Below are 21599 nucleotides of genomic sequence, written 5' to 3' on the forward strand. Positions count from 1 at the left end.
ATAAGGGGAAACAGATTAAATTCACTTTACTGTTATTTTTCAAGGAGATTTTTGTTTGTCAAGACATTGTGCCGGAGGGGGACTCTATCAGAAAGTGGAACTCCTGAAAATGAGTTAATTAAAAAGCCAATGAAGCTGCCTCTGTCCCTCCCTTCGGTGGAGCGTGCTGGGGCTGCTGCTGCTGCCCATTTTGGAGGGACGCATTTGGTCCTGCCTTGTTAATCACTAACAGATTTGTGCTATAATTGCTAACCAGGGGAAGTCTGCCTTGGTCAAGGCAGTGACTCACTTGGATTTCATTTACCTCCTGTCTTCTCCTGGGACAATCACAAAGATTATTTTTTTTTTTTTCTTTTTCAAACTTCAAAATGTTCTTCACTCCATTCCCCCAGCGCTGGTTTTCCCCTCTGCTGCAGCATGTACATGTGTGTATGTGTGTGCATCCCTCCAAGCATTTGTGCATGCACGGGTCCCCTCACGGCTGTGGGTTCACAGGAGCATCTCAACCCCCCTTTTGCACTTGCACAAGCACTCCAGCTCCTCGGTGCACGCCTGTGCACACGCTTGTGCTTCGGAGGAGGGTGTGGGGGGCAGTCCTAGTTAGTCCATCATTTTGCAGCATCACAGACATGACTTTCATTGTAATTATAATCTCAGCCTTTGTAATTCTTCATACCTTCTGCACAGCTCTGCTGCAAGCGAGCTGCCTGTTTTATCGGTTGTAACAAGGCTGTCGCTTCAAATCCTCTCTCAGACCATTATCTCCCTTTGATGCTTCTGAAGAGCCAGCGATATGTTAATTCTACCTTGGCCCTCTCCTCTTCCCTTCTCCTTGCGCAAATCCACCCTTGCCAGCCTGGCCGGCTGCCGTGGTGCTGGCAGGGGTGCTGAGCACAGCGCTGGGGCTGTCCCTGCTCTGTCCCCTGCCTTTGGGGCAGCTGCTGGGGGGTGGCTGCGCTGAGGGCTGTGGCTGCTAGTGCTGCCCTGGTCCCCTGTCACTGCCATCTCCTTGGGCACAGCCTGTGCCCATGGCGGGGTACCTGAGCTGCGGGAACACGTCCTCTCTGCTCTGAGGGGGATTTGGGGTGGGTGGAGGACAAGCAAACGGCAGGACGTGCTGGGCAAAGCGCCGGTGCGGCAGCAGTGCCTGCGAGGACAGATGGAGCCCCCCTGAAAGGTCTGCGTGGGGGTGTCCATCGCCCACTTGGCCCTGGCAGACAGCACCAGATTGTCGGCTCTGGGCAGTCCTGCCTCCCGGCGGGATACAGGCAGGGCAGGCAGCGCATCCCCCATCCTGCCCACCGCCTGGCCAGCCCCAGGCAGAGCTTGGCTTGGGGGGGGTCCCGCACCGCTCCTGGGGCTGCTGGAAAAGGGGCTGTTCAGGGGCCAGATCCAGGGACCTGGGAGAGGGTGGGTGCTGTGCCACCCTGGTGCATGCTCCAGGTCCCATTAAACAGCCCAAATCACTTCCAGAAGATTCTTGATTCCCTCCCATGGCACTTGGGGTTCAGACAAGCTCATCGCCAGTTTGATGTGGAGTGGTTGTGTGCAGTGGGGATGTAATTTATGGACTTTGTGATAAGCCTGTCCAGTCATCCTAAAATAATAAATAAAATACATACCAAGGGCTGGCATGAGATAGGATCAGTAATATCAGGGTCTGAGGAAAATTACTGAGACTCTTCAACAGCAAAATAAAGAGCGTGGAAGAAAAAAAAAAATCACAGAAGGAAAAAAGTCAGGAACGTCATCTCCTGGCACAGACAGGTTCAAGGCCCTTTGGGGACTGGGACAGACTGGTTTGGCTACAACTCTATGGAGTATTTGGCTAAAATATCCGATCCCATTGTGGAGGCCCATTGCAGCCATTCAAGCACAAATGAATGGAGAGGGGGGTGAGCATCCCCTCGGTGTGAAGGCAGTACATCCATGCCTCCAGGGACCTCCGGTGGGCCCCCCTGGGCAGGGGTCTCTGGCCCCCTTCCTTGCCTGGATGTACTGGTGGGGAGAAGCAGCTGATGGAGGCGGCGGTGGGGGTGCTGGCAAGGCGAGGGGATGGAGGATTTCCTCCTGTCCCTTTGGAACGGGCTGTGATTTATGAAGGGTCCCTCACACAGACGTTCCTGGGAGCAGGAGCAGAGCCTGGCCTTGGGGAGTTTGGATGAGGGCTGCTGAGCAGAAGCGCGGTTACAAAACCCTGCGCAGCTTAAGAGACGTCTCCAACTCCGCAGCGTGCGGCATGGCATGTCAAACCCTTCAGGAGCTGATGCAATCCTGCTCACCTCTGGGAGACAGCGGGATGAGCTGTGCTTTCCTGCGGCTCCTCGAGCCGAGGAGGAGCACACAGCATCCTCACATCTACCTGGGATGAGATGCTTTGGCTTGACCCACGGCAGTGGTACAGCTTGGGCTGTGCCCTGGCACTGGGGGGGTTGTGCCCTGGCACTGGGGGGGTTGTGCCCTGGCACTGGGGGGTTTGTGCCCTGCCTTGCCTTGTGCCCAGCACCTCGCCCCGGCAGCTCGCCGAGCGCAGAGCGGCTGGTGCAGCTGATGTATTAATTACTGGGTGCGATGGATGGCTTCATTTAGTACCAAAAGGCGTTCTGAGGCGGTTTCTCACTGTCAAGCTCCTGGTGTTTTGGAAAAGCTTGACGTGCCCGGGATAGGCTTGGATCCTGCTGGTTGTTATCTAATAGTGCCTGGTAATCACAGCTCTGGGCTTCTATTTCTGGTTCTGCCTCTGAGTCATGGTGTGCCCTTGGAAAAGACCTTTGTGCCTTGAGGCTTGTCTGCATGAAAACGCTGTGCTCGTTTGACTTAAATCCCTTTTAAAAGTTTCGGTTTGGTTGAGGCAGAGCTTGGTTTGGGTCTCCTGATGTCCTATGGGATGTTCACGTGAACTGCATCTTGAATTGGAACGAGAGCATCCTGCTGATGCTTGAGACGAGTCTAAAAAGTGAATTTGTGTTTATACACATAGATCAGACCTCTATTTACCCTGTCAGCCGAAGGGTTAATATCCCAGCAGCACATCTGCTAAGCGGATATTTAAAGTCCTTGGATAAATACTCCGTGATGGTCTAAACTTATTGCAACTTCTTCTTCTGCTCCCTGAGCATTGCAATAGGAGGCTTCTTGGCAGCTACTGGGGCATCGCAGGGACTGGTGGGGACTGGGAGCTTGGTGTGGGAGCTTACTTTCTATTTAAAATAATGATTAAACCCAGCATCCTCTAAGTAATAAACTAGGTTTGCAGCCACGGTGATAGCGGTGGAGAAATAAATGCTGTAAAAAAGCAAGGCGGTAGGTGGGTGTGAGAGGGGAGAAAAGGGTGGTCAAGACCTTCGATCCCAGTAACAAGACCACTGGGACAAAAGCTGCTTTGCACCCGTTTCTCCCACCCCATCCATGATCCGCACATCTCAGCGATACTGAAATGCTTCCCCTTCCAGCAAGGTGGATCACCCTTCTTGTCACTAGATCCAACGTCCCTCCTGCTGCGCACACCACCTCCTCCAGCGCCGCCTCTGGGTGCTGCTGGAGCCAGGGTGCTGTGCTGGGGCCGGGCTGTGTGGGTGCTGGGGGACCGGCTGCGGGGTGGGATGGAGCTGCTTGCCGTGCTGCTGTGCCAGGTGCATGCCGTGCTCCGTAGCGCTTTGCTTTGCCCGCAGCGGTGGGGAGCTCGCCTGTCCCCATCCGGCGGTGCGATGTGCTGGGGTGCTCCATCCCAGTGGGGTCCTGAGTCCCTCTGAGCACTTGTTGGGCTCCTGCGGCCCCGTCCCAGCTGTCCGAGCCCACTGCTGCCCTGGGAAAGGTCCTGAGTCTCTAAGCCACTCACCGCTCCGCTGCCTCCAATATACCTGCTGGTGGGGATCGCAGTGAGCCGCAGCTCTGAGCATCCTCAGGACTTGCGGGGCAATCTCCCACTGGTGATTAGCAGTGGGTGGCTTGGGAGAAGGAAGCTCTCGAGCTCTCTGGCTGGCTGGGCTGCAAGCGATGCCAGCTCCTGTCATTCGCTGTAGCACATCAGCTTGACACCGGTGGAAACACTGTGAAGAAGCAACAGAGGGAGGTAGCGGGGACCAAGAGGGGAGATGGCAAGATCCCTTTAAAAATGAAAAATATTCCGGCTTCCAGCACTGATTCCCAGGGCAGCAGCCTGACCAGCACGGGCCAGGACAGTGTGGGCATACCGGTGACTCCAGTAGCGATGCTGGGCTGCCATCCCGCTACTCCCTTGAGTTACTTTGCACCCCAGTCTGCGCTGAGCACCCATCGCCATCCCTGCCCGCCTGCATGATCCTGCTTCCCCTTCGCCAGCCCTTCGCAGCATGAAACTTAAGCGACCCATTGGGAGGGGACATTAAGCAGAAACGAGAGCAGGTTTAATATCGCAGTTTAAAGTCAACAATTCTCAAAAGGAAAGCAAAAGTCAAACCAGAATCTTAATGGTATTTTTTGTTTTCTTTTGTTGTTTTATTTTTTGTTAGCAACCCAACTACTGGAGCTTTAAGGTCAGTATTTCTGATTTTTCATGCTTCTGTTTGAAATGCATGCACTTTGCCACCCTTGCCTCATCTCTGTGTCTGTGTAGGGGGGTGGGAGCTCGGGATTTTTTTTTTCTTGAGGATTCCTGTGCCACAGTAGTTTGTTCTCAGCTCAGCAGCAGTTTAAGCTTGTGAGAAGGATCTTAATGCTTTTCGGTCGAGTCGTTGTCAGATACAAACCTGTTCTCCGAGTGGAATGAATCTGTGTCCTGCCCTCGTTTCAACCACTGTCACCCCACAGCTCAGTCCTGCTGTGTGATTTATTTAGAGTGATTTATTTCATTGCAACAGGGACCTTAATTCTGGGAAAAGGACAGGAAAGAGCCTGTTCTAGGTGGGCTTGGAAGTCTTACCTGTGGAGCTGCATCCAGGTGCCTGCTCCCAGGCAGGGATACGAGGGTTGCTCTGATTTCCAGTCTCTGGGAAGGTGGCCCTGCTGGGACTTGCTGTGCTTCCCATCCCACAGGCCGTCGGTCACTTCTCCGACTTGACCCTTTGCCCAGCGTTGCTTCCCCCTCCAGGCTCCTCATCTCCCTCTCCCAAGCCCCTCGTTCCCTGGGGAGCCCAGGCTGATCCCACGCTGTCGGGCAGGAGAGGAGCTCGGGGATCTCGGGCCGGGGGTGCTGTGCTTGCCCCTTGCAGGAGGTGGTGTTGGCAGGGAGGGAGGAGGAACAGGCTCTCCAGTGCAAATGCCATGCCGGACCCCCCAAAACCAGTTTGTGTTTGGTGTGTTGAGGGATGTGGAGACCAGGCCGCAAAGTTTTTTGTTTGGCTGGTGGTGCTGAGCCCCGCAGGAGGGGAAGGGGCAGCTCTGTCCTGCGTTGGCCATCACATCTCTGTCTCCATCCTCTGCCCTGGTGCTTTGGCATGATGGTACCAGCTGCTTCGTCAGGCGGCTGCTGCTGGAGCGGCAGAACGGAGAAATCATTAGTGGTTGCTTTATTGCACCAGGATCCTCGTGCCTGAAGCCACCTTTTCCAGGTTACACAAAAGGGACCCTGACGGGAGCCTCCTGGCAGCGCCGAGGGTCGGTGCCTGCCTGGCGATTCCTGCCAGCACCTTGCAAACAGTTGCACTATTGTCTGGCAGGGTGAAGTACGCATGTCATCCCAGCTCCCCTTCCTCCCTCCTCCTCGCCCAGGGATGCGGTGGCAACACTTCAAGGTCAGGCATGTTGCTGGATGACCTTGGCGTGTCGTCCCCAGTGGGTTTGCTCTTCCTGTGGAAAAAACAGGCACTTTCCTTGGTTGGCAGCAGAGAGCGGAGGAGTCGTAAAATGCATAATATGTGCACTTGTCCCGAGTTTTCATTCTTGAAGTACTTGCAGCGTAAAACGCGTGTGAGCAGCGGCTCCCCAAATATTCAGCTGTCTTGAGCTCTCACCGGCTGGTTTCAGCCATGTGCTCTCGGGGACATTCCTGGGACTGGCGGAGTGGGGAAGGCACAAAAGCCTCGATTATTTTATTTTTTTCCATTTTTTGTGAGTAAGAAATAAAACGGGGGTGAACTTCAGGGCTCCACCCACCCCAGAGGGGTCCTCCTCAGCAGCGGCAGGGGGTTTGCAGCCACAGAGGTGGTGCGTTTTCTATAACTACATATTCTTCTGAGCCTGGAAGTACTTTGCATCGCAGGCAGGAGCATCTTTCCTGGCTGTGGGAATTGCATTACGGGTTAAATCACCCTCCAGCTTCCAGCTGCCTGACCCCGATACCCAGTGGGGCATGAGCCAGAGGCAGCTGGGGATGGCTTGTCACCAGGAGAGCCCTGCGGGGAGGCTGATCCTGCCAAGCAGGTGCTGGGGGCTTCCTTGAGGCCACCGCAGCCACCTGTGTCCCCTGGGGTCTTCTGTAGCTGCAGGCTTGGCATTCAGCTGGGAAAGCTGCTCCCACCTCCCCTGCTGTCTCCCCAGAATAAAACTTTCATGACCTTTTAGGTTCCCTGGCTGTGTCCAGCTGCTGTCCTGCGCTGCTGGGGGTGTGCAGCCAGCCCTTCTCCATCCCTCAGCCAAAGTGTGGGGGGGGCTGTGGCCAGAGCCCCAGCTGGTGTGGGATGGAGGGGATCAGATGGTGGGAAGGGCTGTGCCAAATTCCCAGGGATGTGGAACGCTGCTGCTGCTGCTGGTGATGGGCCCCCAGGGCAGGACCTGCTCTCCTCTTGCCCTGGCATCCCTCATCTCCCTGTGGACAGGCAATGGGGGGTTCTGGCTGCGGTCGGGGGCTCTCCAGGCATGGGCTTTAGGGGAGGGGGGGGGGGGCCTGCATTGCTGTGTTTGTTGGCCACGGTGCTGGAGATGAGCAGATGCACTTGTGTGGTGATGCTGTCATTGCAGAGAGGGGTTCAGGATATCGCGCTGTCCCCAGCCATTTCATCCTCCACATCCCCTGGTGTCTGCAGGTCCTGCCACAGCCGCTCCGTCCTCCTGCCCCGTGCCCCAGCGCATCCCTGGGATTCCTGCACTCACTCCTAGATTGAGCCAGCCACGCTCGGCTCATGAATGTCCCTTCCCAGCAGCTGGGTCAGGCAATGTGCTCGCACGGAGCCATTGATCCAGCTGCTCCATGGCTATCGTCACGCTGCTGCCAGTCCCCGAGTCCCCAGGCAGATGCCCGAGTCCCTCAGCCAGGACAGCCTGACACCCACCTGCCTTTCCACCACCTAAACCGCGTCGCAGCTCACAGCCACCATCCTCCCGTTTTGGGGTCACCCAAACCCATCTTTCTGGGTTGTCAGCCTCTCCTGTGTGGCAGCATCTCAGCCCTGTGGTTTGCAGGGTTTGGGGGGCTCCAGGGACGCATCCCTGGATCTGGCGGGGGTGGGGGGGGGGCACATCCCCAGGGATGCAGCGGGGAGGGGGCTTCCCTGCAGCAAGGCAGTGCCAAGGGCTGGGGGCTCCCGCTGTGCTAACAGAAGGGTGGGCTGGCTCCTTGCTGTCACTCCTGGGCTGGGAGAGGAATGGGAAGAACCAAAGGTAAAGTCCTTTGGTGCCAGGACTTTAGAGAAACATCAAAGGGACTAAAGCAAAAGCTTCTGGGGAGAAAAATGACTGGGATGTGGAAGGGAGAAAGCGAGGGGGACAGGAGACATTTGTCTTTAGAACAAGTGTCTGGGGCTGTGCTGGAGCACACAGCTCTGGCTCCAGCAGTGGCTGGTGGTTTGACCAGGGCTCTGGGCTGTGGCACCGCGTCCTTCGCCCCAGCAGGGCTGCGGCACGGGGCTGGGCACCATTTTTCCCATTTCCATCGGCCAGCCGGGGAGTCGAGGCGTTTGCCCAGCCGGTATTATAGGCAGGCAGCGGTATTTACTTGCAGGAGACGAGCAAATGCCAGGCAGGCTTAGCTCCTGTAATCCTGCGGCTCCTGCACCAGCCCTCCTCCCTGCGCCCTCCCGGTGGCCTTGGCATCCGCCTGATCCTCGGGGACAGGCGTTTGCTGCGTAATATTTTATTGCTTGCTGGAGGAGGGCATTGGGGTGGACCCAGGAGTGGGGAGCAGCTGCTGAGCACCGGCTCCCACCTCCTCCCGCCGTTCTGCTCTTGGAGCACTCACTGGTTTTCTGACCTGTCCGCGGGAGCTGCTCTCCAGGGTTTGGTTATCTCTTGGTCCTGGGTGGTGTCAGTATTTTTATTACCGCAGCAGTGGTGAGAGTAGCATCCTTGGTGTAAGGATGGGGAAACTGAGGCACGGTGGGACTAGGTGACTCACCTGAGAGATGCATCAGCAGGACCTGCAGCAAGGTCTGGGCTGGCGTCCCATGTTGTGGCTGTTTTCCTCCGGCTGTTGCTGCTGAAGTTGGGGGTTCTTTTTTTGTTGTTTTTGCACTTTAAATCAGCCCCTTCGTGCCTTTTTCCCTGACAGGCACCTGCACATGTTACCCGGAGCACGGCCTCCCCATGCACAGCTGTTAAAGCAAATCATGCTTCAGATACCAGAGAGCTGAGCCTTGTCACCTGTCACTGTGAAGTCCCTGTCACTAATGCAGCTACCCCGTGTCCCCACTGGTTTGCAGCCCGTACTCCCTCCCTGCAGCCCTGCGATACCCAGCAAGGGCTTGTCCCTTCTCCCCTCCGTCCCCTTTCTGCTGCTCTCTCGCACTTGGCTTTGCTTCCCATCCGCCAGCATCCCTGAAGGATGCAGTAATTTGCTTATTTTTGGAAGATGCTGTCACACAAGGCAGCATCGCCAGAAAACAGGGATTGAACGCGGCTGCCGCTCAGCCCCGGCGAGGAAGGGGATGGTTGGGGTGAACGTCCACGTGGGGTCGAGGTAGCAGGGATGGAGGCAGGACTGGCACCCTCACCCCCAAAAGTATCGCCACCCACATATCCCTACAAAATCCATCTCCTGTCTCAGGGAGGTGCTGGATCAGGCCTGTTTCTGGACCCTCCCTGCCTGTTTGCCTGGGATCTCATGGCAGGGATGCTCCTCTCCCCACAGATGCCAGGCTGGAGGTGCCTGTTTGAGGCACGGGGGGAAAAACAACTCCAGGAACAAAAGCACAGCTGCCTTTGCTGGGAGGTTAATGATTACACCCTCCCCAGGGGAGCCAAGGTTGCATCCAGCACCGGGAGATGAGGATGAGTGGGCATGACGTGTCCCCTCACCCGGGGCTGGTCCCAGCTCCAGCCCTGCCCGGGGCACCAGGACCTCCTGCTGCCCCACTGCTAGTGATGTGACTGCTCCACCCCTGCGCTTTTGGGAAGAAAGTGAGTATTTTGGGGACTGAACACAGCAGGGTCCTCAGCATGGCTGGATTCACAGTGCGGTGGGGACAGCCCTTTGGAGCTGCCATCTCCCATGCGGGCATCCTGATCCCCTCTGCCAGGCAGGTGCTGATGCCCACCCGGCTGCCCATGCTGGGAGAGGGACCGAGGGACACTGCCACCCTGGAGGGCCACCAGAATCTGTCAATATTCATGAGGCTGCAGAGGATCCAGGCTTTTAAATATTCATCAGGCAGGCAAAGGCAGGAGGCTGTTGGTGCCAGTGGAAAAGGGGAAAAAATGCAGAGAGGGGGCCAGCAGCCCCCCTGTGTTCCCTGTGGAGCCAACTGGGACATGTCCGAGGGCAAAACGGTGTTTTCTGCTTGGAAATGGGACATCCGAGCGTCAGGCTCCTGCTTGTCACCTTCAGAGGGTGGCTGGTGGGCTGTGCAGGGCAGGCGCCACGGATGCTGGTGATGCTGGTGTCACGGAGATGCTGCTGTAGGGATCATACCAAGGCAGGGCAGCGAGCTCCTGCCCGGCTCCCGCTCACAGCTGGCCACCGGTAGCAGGCTGTGCACATCTGGTGGGGAAGGTCCCTTTCTTTAGTCAAGGGGTCCGGTTTAAAAAACTAATCCGATTTTAACGCTAATCCTGTTAACATTGAGATCAGGATTAATTCTGGGTTAATCGGGATAATCCTGACAAAATGTTGAGCATTAGACGTTGGATGAATTATTGCTGCCACGAGCGGTACGCTTTTAATTTGGCAGCAAGACACAGGCGGGGTGCGAGGGGTGGGTGCTGGTGGAAGGGGATGGATAGGCTACAACCCCCTTGGATGGGGGAGACTCGGATATATCCCTAGTATATCCCTTCATGTGATGCTCAGAGCACCCTGCACCTCTCATTTCTTCCACCTTTGCTGCTGCAGCCCCAGTTACCTCCAGTCTTTCCTCCTTTTCTTCCCAGCTGGGCATCTCCTGGCTCCTCCATGTCAGGATGCAGGAGCTGGGCTGCTGGAAGTCCCTCCCTGCATGGAGGCTTTGCTGAAGCTCAGCGTTCCTGGCTGGTGGAGCTGGTGTGAAACGCTGCACAAGGATGCAGAAGGGTTCAGCTGCATCTGCTCGGCCCCCACTGGCTGGGATCAAGTGCCTGAGCTGGGGTGTGCAGGAAGAACTCAGTGTGTGTGGTACTGGGGCAGCTGGGCTGCCCTCTCTGAAACTGGTTTGAAAGTTGAGAGCTGATACCTGGGCTGGGGGGGCTGGTGAGGTGATGCCCAGGTGCTGGGGAAGCCGTATCTTGGTCAGGGATGCTGTATCCCAGTTGGAGATGCTGCGTTCTAGTCGGGGATGCTGCATCCTGGTTAGGGATGCTGCATCCTGGTGAGGGATGCTGTATCCCGGTCAGAGGTGCTGTGTTCTAGTTGGGGATGCTCCCCAGGAGTGATAAGCAGCCAGACCCGAGGTGAGATGTTGTCTGCTGGGGACGTGTCCTGTTACCTGGGCTCTGCTCCTCTTACAAAACAGCCGGCAGCTCTTCGCTGACTCACTCTCCGGGAGCATCAATAATTAAGGATGAGCAGAGTTTGTTAGGAATGAATGAATGAATGAATGGAACAGTTTGCGATGTACTGGCAGCTGTTTGTTTGCAGGGGGGTCAGTGCCACATTGGGTCACTCCTGATGTGAACTGAGGAGTCTCAGAGGGGTTGTCCAAACTGGAGTTCATTTGGCAAAGATCCACTGTCCCACACCCTGGGGCACTGACGTGTGCCCTCCGTTCCACAGGAGCCCCTCCAGCCATCACTGGGGCCCAGGAGGGGCCCGAGGTGGTGGGCTCTCAGCCCAGCATCTCGGAGAGAGGGATGGGCAGGTACCACTGTACTGAGAGCTGGGCTGAATGACCCCCAGGCAAAGAGATGGGACCAGGCTGGCCTGGCTGGAGCCCCCCAGTGATGTTGTGATGGGGGCAGGCAGGCAGAGAAATGGGGTGGGGGGTTGGGTGGGGTGTGACATTGCAGGACAAATACCTGGAAATCCCTCCCTCCCTCCCCTGCTTCTCTCACAGCTCTCAGAGCTGCTTCAAAAAAAAAAAAAAAAGTTTCAAATTTCAATTAAAATTTTCCTTGGAAATGTTGACAGAAGCAGAGCTGCAGGAGGGACAGATGTTGTTTTTCTCCCAGCTTTGCTAACGGCTTTATTCGCCGCTGACCCTCGCTGGCAGCGCAGGCGAGTGGCCAAGGCTCCAGCCCCACTTCCCAGCACATCCTAAGGGACCCCTCACCCAGGGGGGGTCCCAGGGGGGCCAGGGGCCCCAGCCCCTTCCTCTGGGCATTGAAAGCATCTCCACAGGCATCTCCCCGCTGTGCAGGGAGAGGCTTTCCCAGTCAAGCTCCCCTAACACAGACACAGATCTCTAACAGATGGATGGAGGAGGCTCGGCTGGGATGGAGGAGGCTCGGCTGTGTCCCTGAGCAGCCCGGCGAAGCAGCACTGAGCCTGTGTGTTTGGGGATGGGGGTCACACTGCAATGTCCATTGAAAGGCTTTTCCAGCTGTGAGGAGGCAAAGGGACCATGTTGACTGTTTTTTCCCCGCATCCCTTTGTTTCTGAGATCCATTTACCTTGGGAATGGTGCAGACTGGGAGCACTGGGCTGGGCCAGGCTTTCCGAGATGCTCCCCTTCAGCTCTGGCTTGTAAATATTGACTGTCCCCTACAGCTGTTGGCAGCTGGCCCTGGAGGAGGGTGGCCCTGGGGTGTGCTGCAGTGTCGCAGTCCTCACGCTGCCAGGAGGGATGGTCCCTGCTAGCTCCAGTGAGCCAAAGTCTGGGAATTCAGGACAGGAGGCCTGGAGCACCAGCATGAGGGAATGTGGACACGGGCAGGGGTAGAGATGCAGGTAATGCCTGAGAGAAATAGATATTTTTATTATTTTATATAGAAATATTTTTTTATAGGTAGGGAGACAGGCAGGGATGGAGAAGACTGATGGAGAGCAAGGGTCCAAGAAGCATCAGGTAGGACCTCACATGAGGGGTCCCGTTACCCTCTCCCGTGGCTCTTTCCCAATGCCGGCTCCAAGGGATGCTGTGCCAGGAGATGGCACAGGAAGGTGCAGTGGCTCACCCTGGTCCCACAGCAAGAGCACGGGGTGACTCCCAGCACAGCTCAGCAACAACTCGAGCATCTGCACAGCAGTGATGCCAAAACATCCTTCCCCACTCCCAGCATTGCAGCTGGAGGCTGCTGGGGTCTCCCCAGCCCCAGCACAGCCTGGACCATCAGGGTGCTGAGCTCCAGTGCCCATCCCAAGAGCTCAGCACACCACCAGATGGGACCTGTAGTCAGATGCTGGATTAAATGGTGAGAGGGGGATTATGAGGAATTAATCCAGATCAGTGTCCAACCAGGGGCTGGAGCCGGGGGTTTATGTACTTGGTAAATAAGCGGTTGCGTTGCTTTGCCAGGGCTGGGCTCGCCAGCACCATGCCAGCTGTTTCCCAAGCTGCCTGGGGTGGATTTTAGGGGGCCCTCGCCTTTATCCCCATCATGTGGCATGGCAGAGGAGATGCAAACAGGCAGGGGCTGGCAAGGTGGCAGCGTGGCAGAGCCGTGCGGTTGCCCAGGACCTTTGCAGGGCTCCATCCACCCGTGAAGGGCGATGCCCGGCCAGCCCGGACACACTCCAGTGCATCATCCCTGCCAATGGGGCAGGATGGAGCGTGAGCTGGGGGGGGTCCGGGGGCTGCTGCTGGACCCAGCCCCGCAACAGCTGTCCGGCACAGCCCTGGCTGCTTTGCCTGGTGACAACGGGCTCGTGGGGAGAGGCTGAGCTCGGGGCCAGACGCTGCCTGTGGCATTAGGACAGCAAGGGCTTATCCATCCCAGCTGCGACTACAGGTCTGTATCGGCGCTTGTGGGCTGGGTTCTGGCTCTCCCAGCTGGTTTTTGAGGGGGAGAGGGGCTGCGGGGCTGGGGCTGAGCTGGGCTGGGTGCTGGGTTGAGGGAAGAGGAGCCGTGTGCCCTGCGCACGTCTCAGCAGGGTGCTCAGGCACCCCCTTCTGCTGCCCGTTGTCCTTGTTGCAAATAATATTCTTACCATGGCTGAAGCACCCCGGAGCACCACAGGTTACTGAGCGCTGGCGGGGTGTGATGTACAGAGGGGCCAAGCAGAAACGGGCCTGAGATGGCTGCTTTCTTCTCGGGTCAAGTCCAGCACCACCCTCGGAGCCCACTGTGGGTAGGAACGAGGGGCTGGCAGAGGCTCAGCTGCCTCCGCTGTGACAAACCCTTTGCTCCGTCTCCGAGGGTCCCTTCACCGGGTCAGGGTTGCTGCCTGTCTTAGCGAGTGAGTGGAAATACTAATGAGCTCCGGTGGCTTTGAGTTTTGCATGGGAACAGCTGCAGAGTGCCCTGCTCCATCCTGGAGCAGGATCCTTTCCCCACGCATTCTTTCTTGTTTTTTTGGTTGGTTTTTTTTTTTTTTTCCCCTCCTAGCTTCTTTGAAGTGCCCTGCGGGAGGTCCAGAGCTGCTTCTCTGCCCCAGCTCCGCTCCCTCCAAACTCCTTCTGCCACGCTCCTTTGTGCCCCTGATCCCTCTGCTCAACTCCCTCCCTCTTCCCTGCAGCCACCTCTGCTCTCCATCCACACCCAGCAGCTCGGCTGCTCGCCCCCATTCCAGCGGGATAACGGGGGTGCCCATCACTGCCAGGTCCAGAGAGACAATCCCACTCCTCACCCGCATCCCCCAAACACTACTGGCTCCTTGGCTCCTTCCTTCCTTCCCTCCAGCTCTGCACATTCAGCCCTGCAAGCTGGGGAGGGTAAATAGGAGAGGGGTGTGGAAGGAGGGGAGGGGGGCATGAGGACAAGAAGGGAGGGGAGAGGAGAGAAGCATCCTTATCTAGCCAGGCAGATATAATGAAGCTGCTTCTGCACTGACAGTAAAGGGATTGTTGGGAGTTTTAGGAGCTAAAAGAATCGCTTAATTGTATCTTTTTTTAGCTCTGGGGAGATAAAAGACAAAGCCCCCAAGTCTCCCTCCATTCTCCATCCCACCTCTTTCATATAAGATTCCCCGGGAGGCACGGGGGGGGGGGCGGGGCTGGGGATGCTCCTGGCCCCACTGGTGTCAGGGGGGTTCCCAGTGCCGTTCGCAGCCTGGCTCCGCTGCCTTCCCCAGGAGGGGCTTGGGGGGAGCCGGGTGCGTTTGCACGGGGAGCATCACCCAGATCGCACCCGTGGTGCACTCCCAAGGTGCAAAGTTTTGCTGATGCTTCTCCGCCAGCGAGATTTCCGTGGCTGTAGCATGCAGAAGGCTCCCAGGGGGTTTGAAACTGCTCCCCGGCAGATAGCACGAGCAAGTTTTGTCCCCAGGGTGGGCTGCAGACACCCTGACCTTGGTGCCCGTCACCACATTCGCCGCAGCTCTGCGCTCCCAAAGGGGGCTGCTCGACGCCTTCCCTGCCAGCGGTGCCAGCTGGGGCCGGAGCTCCTGCCCCGCTGCCCCCTGGCCTTGAGCAGCTTTTGTTTTGTTTCTGGGCAGCCACATTCCTGCGCCTTCCCTTTGTGCTCTGCCCCTGAACCCGCTGCTTCCCACGCTGTCGGCCGTGGTGCGGGGCAGGTGTTGGGACCGTGGGCTTGGGGGTGCTGCTGCTGAGCCAGCCCCGCGATGCTCCCAGTACAGCTGCTGGGGCAGGAATCAGCCCAGCACAGTATTAACCCTGTGCTGTGATGCTGGCCCAGCAAGAAATGGGTCATCTCCCAGCGTGGCATCGCTGCGGTGCAGGGACAGCAAGCGGGAGAGCTGCGTTCCCTCCCCTCCAGCTCCTCACTGCCACCGTGGGTGGGTTTCAGATGCCACGGGGAAAGATCTCGGTGCCCACAGGGGGTGCTGGGCTCTTCTGAAGTTGCAGGAGCCCTTTGTGGGGGGGGTCTGGGCTTGGGCAAAACTGCCCCTGCCGGGGGGTGCAGCTGAGAAGCAGGAGGCAAAACACCCTTTTTTGCTGGCCACCTCCCTGCAAAGCGCTGGGATTTATCCTGCACCCCAAGAGCCTTCCCCAGCTGGGAGCTGTGCGGGGTGGGATCTGCGTGGTCACAGCAGCGTGCAGAGCAGTGCCCTGGATAGGTGCCAGCATCACCCCTCGCCACGGGCTGGCCGTGGGGCTTTAATATGCAGCAGGCAGGCGGGAAGGTGAGGCGTTTGGGATGGTGGGTGCTCCCGAAACAGGAGGATTTTAGGATCGTTGTTGTCTGCTCAGTACTTGCCTGTTGCAGCCTTTGATATCCTCCTGGGCTGCGGTGCGTGGTACGGTCTGGGCCAGGCAGAGAACACCCTTTCCTTTCCAGAGATGGCGGCGAGGGTTTGATGTTTATTTATATCCTGCATCAGATTGAAAGCTCAGCCCACGCATCCTGAGCACGGGTCCTGGCCAGCACCTGGGGAGCCCCAGAGCCTTGCGTGCCCCCAGGACCAGGGAAGCACCTGCAGCCCCACATTTCCCCCTCCCCTGGATGGACAGCGCTCAATGAGGTGACATATTCCCCCGTGACACCAGGGGACATCCACCCTGTCAGTGTAGGCACTGGCACAGACAGGTCCAGGCACTGCTCATCCCGTGGTGGCACCCAGCAAAGCAGGATTGCCCCCCCCGCCCCAAGCATCTGTGGCAAAGCAGGGAGCTGAGCACCCCTTTTAAACTCCATGGTGATGGATGAAGCTACGTGAGTGTGTCAGGTCCTGACATGCTTGGGGTGAGCCGTGGCCTCGGTGACCAGGTCCCACCTGCTCCAGCAAGGCTGCAGGTGCTGTGAATGGGGCTGAGGGGCAAGTGGAGCTGCCCCAGGGCTACCAGCCGCTGGCAGGGGCAGGAGGCAGGATGCGGGGGAGCTGAGTTGTCAGTTAACCTATTATCTTATAGCAGCGTAAGTCATTAGTGAGGCAGAGCAATAAAAAACAATTCCCTCGGAATCAGCTCATTAATGGGCTGCACGGTGCAGCCGCCGCGCTCCCCCCCCCTCGCTGGGCATCCTGGCTCCCCGCCGTGGCAACGCTCCGTGGGCACCCGGCTGCACCCCCCGGCAAAGCCGGTGTGGCCAAAATGCCACAGGCAAGCAATGGCACAGACCCCCCTGCCCCATAGTGCTTGGAGTCCCGTCCTGTGTCGTCCCCCCCCAGGGTCCGTCCTTTCCAGCTCGCCATCATCCTGCCTTGGCTGGGGTAGGCGGGGGTCCTGTGCCCAGCCACGGAGGGTCCCGTGCCCATGGAGGTGCCCTGCAGCGGGGGGTGCTGGGGAGGGGGGTACAGCGCTTCCCCTAGGGCCAGCCAGGGCTTTGTGGGGCTGCTGCATCCCTGCTCGGGCTGGGAGAGCACATTGTGCTGAGCGTCAGCCCAGAACTGTCCCTTCCAGGCTAAAAATCCATTAATTTCCATCTTGCCCTTTTTTGCCTCTTTTTTTTTTTTTTTTTTTTTTTTTTTTTTGATTGATACCATAATTAGCTCCATCAGGTAAACTTAATTACTTCAGGTCACCTGCAACCCTGGGGCAGAGGCAAAAGATGGGAGGGGTCTGGGCTCACCTGGAGCAGGGCAGCGCTCCCCACTGCCCTGCTCCCACAGCCATCCTGCAGGCTACTATAGGGACAGCTGTGCACGGGGGTGTCGTGCTATAGGGGCTGTAGGGGCTGCTGTGCATGGGGGTGTCGTGCTATAGGGGCTGGAGGGGCTGCTGTGCATGGGGGTGTCGTGCTATAGGGGCTGCTGTGCATGGGGGCGTTGTGCTGTAGGGGCTGTAGGGGCTGTAGGGACCGCTGTGCATGGGGGTGTCGTGCTGTAGGGGCTGTAGGGACCGCTGTGCATGGGGGTGTCGTGCTGTAGGGGCTGTAGGGGCCGCTGTGCATGGGGGTGTCATGCTGTAGGGGCTGTAGGGACCGCTGTGCATGGGGGTGTCGTGCTGTAGGGGCTGTAGGGGCTGCTGTGCATGGGGGTGTCATGCTGTAGGGGCTGGGGTGTTGTGCTATAGGGGCTGTAGGGACCAGGTGTGCTGGAGTGATGCACTGAAGCACGCACACTGGCACAGCCCTTAGCAACAAGGATGCTACATGGCAACGCCGTCTCAGCCGCCCCATCATGCCACGAGGAGGGGGAGGCAGAAATCCACCCCCCCTCAGCTAAATCAATTTTTCTTATGATTATTGTCTCCAGACAAAACACGCCCTGGGGAGGGGGATGAGCCAGCACCTTTTGTCATCCCACCTGAAAGCTCAACAGCTGTTAAGGTCCAGCCAGATGTGGACTCTGGCTGGGGGGAGCAGGGAGGGATGGATGGGGCCGGGGCACGGTGAGACCCCGCTGGTACAGAGCACGAGGAAGGGGCTGCTGGGAGGGCAAAGCCAGGCTGAGGTGCAGCGCTGGCAGCGTGGGTCGTATCCTGCCCCATCCCTGCGCTTCCCTCTGGCCAAGGAGCCATCCTGCATCGGAAGCTGGGGGGCGGCACGGCAGCTGGAGATGGGGGACCACCAGCCCTCAAGCTTTCCCAGGGCTGTGCAAAGAGGGGGACCCCCCAAAACCTGCGCGCCATGAACAGGGGGGAGAGGAGACCAAGTCCCTCCATCACCTGCTCACTGCAGCTCCCTCACCTGCTGCAAAGCCCCCGTGGCCCCCCGCGGCCGGCGCTGGTGGCTGCGCTGGCCCAGCTTCAGTCCAGCCCCGCTTCCCTTTCTTGATGTAAGACTTTAAGCATCTGCGCTGCCAGCATGCTTTGTGCTAAAACAACAACAACAAAACGAAGCAGTCAATTTTCCAGCAATTAGCTAGAGCGAGAACATTTCAAGTGCTAGAAAACCCCGCCCCGCAGGATTAATTAAATCTTCCAATTAATGTCTAATTTGAATCATGATGATGGCTGTTATCATTTCATATTGATTTTTCTTTTTGGTGTTAAAATAGAGCTGTTGTCCCTTCCACGCCGCCTTTTCCACACCCCAGGAGCTGTTTGTTCTCCCCGTTTGATTTGCCAACGTTAAACATGAGTCTGGAAAATCGAGTATTCCCGAGTATCGGCGGGCAGCATTCGCGGGTACCTGTGGCAGGGGGGTCCAGCTGCCAGTTTGGAGATGTTTGTGCATAAATCCTGTGTCTGTAGCTTGAACTTTTTACGCAGTGGCTACACACTTGGCCGTGTGAGATTGGACTCCTGGCATATTACATTTTTACTGCTCTAAACCCAAACCCATTACTTTCCCCTTGGCTCAGGCAGCCATAAACCTTGCCGCTGCTTTGCTTCCAGAATAAGCCAGGCATTTATGTTTCCCGGGAGCTGGTTCATTGGTGTAATGGATGTGTAACCTCCTGTAATTGCTAAGGTTATTCCAGTGCTTGCATGTGAGCCCTGGCTCTGTCACCAGCTAGCTAGTGCTGGTTTGATTTCCAGTAGGTTGCTGGTGGGGGGGATTCAAAGGTGCCTGGAATGATGCTGGGAGGCTTGGAAATGCAGCGTGCTGCCAGCCTGACGCGGAAAACGTGAGCGAGCAATTGCAGGAGGCAAGGGGACCGTACAGGATTGTACCTGCCTAGAGCGGGAGGTGGAGGAAGCCTGGAGCTGGTGCTATATCCGGACCACAGTGTGCTGACTCAGCCAGGGATCCAGGACTGAGCATCCCTGGATGCGGCTCAGCCTCACCCGAGCCTCTCCATCCTGGCACCGGGCTCCGGAGGAAAGGCAGGAGCAGCACACCGGGGCTGGGGTACCCAACGCCGCTCTCCCCTGACCTCTCTCCTCTCCCCTTCCAGACGAGGAGCTCCCGACACTCCCAGGGCTCCCAGCCCGGCTTGGCCGATCAAGCCAAACTCTCCTTCGCCTCGGCCGAATCCCTGGAAACCATGTCGGAAGCGGAGCTGCCCCTGGGGTTCAACAGGATGAACCGATTCCGGCAGAGCTTGCCCTTGTCCCGCTCCACCAGCCAGACGAAGCTGCGGTCGCCAGGTACCCTCGGGACCCCATGCCCCCGGGACGGGCAGCACGAACGTGCCCGGCCACCCCCAAACCCCTCTGCCTGCTGCTGCGGGCAGGTGCTGGCATGTGCCAGCAGTGGGATCAGTTTGTATCTGCCCAAATAACCAACCCCAGGAGGAGTGGGGGGCACCACACGCCGTGAAGGGTGGCTGAGGGGGATGAGCTGCCTTCGGCCTCGCTGCTCCAGGGTGACCAGAGGTCCCCAAGCCCTTGGCTGGGCGCACATGGCAAGCATCACTGGTCCCGGCACGTCTTCGGCGCTGCGTGGCGAAGGGATGCAGGCACACCTCACCGCTCTCTGCTCCCTCTCCTTCCAGGGGTCCTTTTCCTGCAGTTTGGGGATGAGACGAGGCGCGTCCACATCACCCACGAGATCAGCAGCATGGACACCCTGCACGCCCTCATTGTCCACATGTTCCCCCAGAAGCTCACCATGGGGATGCTGAAGTCCCCCAACACTGCCATCCTCATCAAGGACGAGTCGCGCAATGTCTTCTATGAGCTGGAGGATGTCCGGTGAGGATGGGGGGCGGGGCTCAGAAATCCACCGCAGGTTGATTGTCCTTTCTTGAAGGGCATCACAAATTAGTGGGATGAAAGCAGAAGGATGGGCACGGGTGCAGTCCGGTGGCTGGGACTTGCTGGGGGCTCGGTGGCTGCCTCTCCAGGATGCTCACGGCTCTGCCTCTCCTTGCAGCGACATCCAGGACAGAAGCATCATTAAAATCTACCGGAAAGAGCCGCTCTACGCCTCCTTCCCAGCCTCGCACATCACCAACGGGGACCTGAGGGTAAGGGGGAACAATGGGGTGTTGCGGGGAGAGCCCGCAGCGTGGGTGCACCCGGCGGGCTGGGACCAGTAAAGAGAGAAAGTGATGGAGACAGGGACTGGTAATTGCGTGTGTTTGTGGAAGGAGTAATGGCTGCGATTTGTCTTGCCAGGTTCCAGTGTTGTTAAGTGTTACTTTAAGAGAATGGATGTTTGAAGCCTGACAGTAGGGTAATAAACATGATAATTAGGGGATTCATCAGAATAAATCATCCCACTCCTGGGTGGGAGTGAGGGAGCTGCTGTTTGCCAAGGCCAGGTGAAGGTGCAGGAGCTGGAGATCCGGGTGGTCGGAGGGGTGCAGCGAGGCAGGGTCCCAGCAGGGCAGGGCGAGGGCAGGGGGCCAGCCCGCAGGGACGTGGTGCTGACACCCCCTGCCCCTTTCCGCAGCGGGAGATGGTGTACACCTCCAGGGAGTCATCTCCCACCCGCCGGCTGAACAACATGTCCCCGGCTTCCCACCTCACCTCCGGCTCCCCTCCGCCGGTGCTCCAGTCCTCCTCCCCGTCCCGCTCCCGCATGTCCTACAGCGGGGGTCGCCCGCCCTCCTACGCCGGCAGCCCCGTCCACCACAGCGAGCGTCTCTCCAACCTGCCGCCCGCCCAGGGCGTCTCGCCCAGCCCCAGCGCCATCCTGGAGCGCCGGGACGTGAAGCCGGATGAGGACCTGGCTGGGAAGAACGTAGTGCTGGTGAAGAACGAGGGGCTGTACGCCGATCCCTACGGCATGGTGCATGAGGGGCGGCTCAGCATCACCTCCACCCAGTCCCTGGCTGGCATGGGAGACCCCTTCGGCTACTCGGGGGGGCTGTACAAGCGGGGCTCCGTTCGTTCCCTCAGCACCTACTCGGCGGCCGCCTTGCAGACGGAGCTGGAGGACAGCCTGTACAAGCCCAACGCGCCCATTTACAGCGAGACGTACGGACCTGGCCTGGGTTTCCGCATGCCCCCCTCCTCCCCCCAGAAGATGGCTGATGGCCGGCTCATGGACGTGCAGCCGGGGCAGAGCCCACACAGCCCCTACTCGGGACCCCCCAGCCGCTCCTCACCCGTCCGTCAGTCCTTCCGCAAGGACTCCTGCTCCTCCGTCTTCATGGACAGCCCCGTCAACAAGCCGCGCAACCCCAGCTCCTCCGGCCCACCGGAGCTCTTCCCCGGCCCCGGCGACCGCCCGCTCTCGGGGTTCGGCTCCCCTGGACCGGCCAAGGACACCGAAACGAGGTGAGATGGGGCACAGGGGAACCCCCCACAGATATGAGCTTTGCTGCTCTGGTGGTCACCCCTCGGTGCAGCTGGGGAGGGAGAGGAAGAGCAGAGGAAGGCTTGGCCCCATCACCACCGCTGCAGCGGTGCTGGGATGGGCAGTGAAGCACCGAATTGTGCTGAGGGGAGCGATGTGGCAGAGCCGGAGGCAAGGAGAGGGAACGAAGGAGGTGGATGTTGCTGGTGACAGCAGCGCTGCCACCTCCCCAGTGTCCCTCCGGGGACATGCAGGGACCCGGTGGGTGC

The 21599-nt window shown here is 58.3% G+C and overlaps 1 protein-coding gene across 11 annotated transcripts in view; it reads left to right on the forward strand.

Moving 5' to 3' along the window:
• Positions 1-21599, forward strand: part of SRCIN1 (SRC kinase signaling inhibitor 1) — a 57928-nt gene that overhangs the window by 20520 nt on the left and 15809 nt on the right. For 8 of the 11 annotated variants that reach the window (XR_008825985.1, XR_008825984.1, XM_056362680.1 and 5 more), the window contains exons 4-8: positions 4491-4514; positions 19040-19232; positions 19580-19778; positions 19960-20053; positions 20482-21311. Coding sequence is in view for 9 of the 11 variants with exons in the window: in XM_056362680.1 (XP_056218655.1) it covers positions 4491-4514; positions 19040-19232; positions 19580-19778; positions 19960-20053; positions 20482-21311 (1340 nt within the window). In the remaining 2 variants the exon portion in view is untranslated. Of the gene's footprint in view, positions 1-4490; positions 4515-12721; positions 13150-19039; positions 19233-19579; positions 19779-19959; positions 20054-20481; positions 21312-21599 lie in introns of those variants that run through there. The other 3 variants (XM_056362681.1, XM_056362686.1, XM_056362685.1) reach the window with 2 other exon arrangements.

This window comes from Falco biarmicus, chromosome 17 (assembly GCF_023638135.1).
Source record: "Falco biarmicus isolate bFalBia1 chromosome 17, bFalBia1.pri, whole genome shotgun sequence".
NCBI lineage: Eukaryota > Metazoa > Chordata > Aves > Falconiformes > Falconidae > Falco > Falco biarmicus.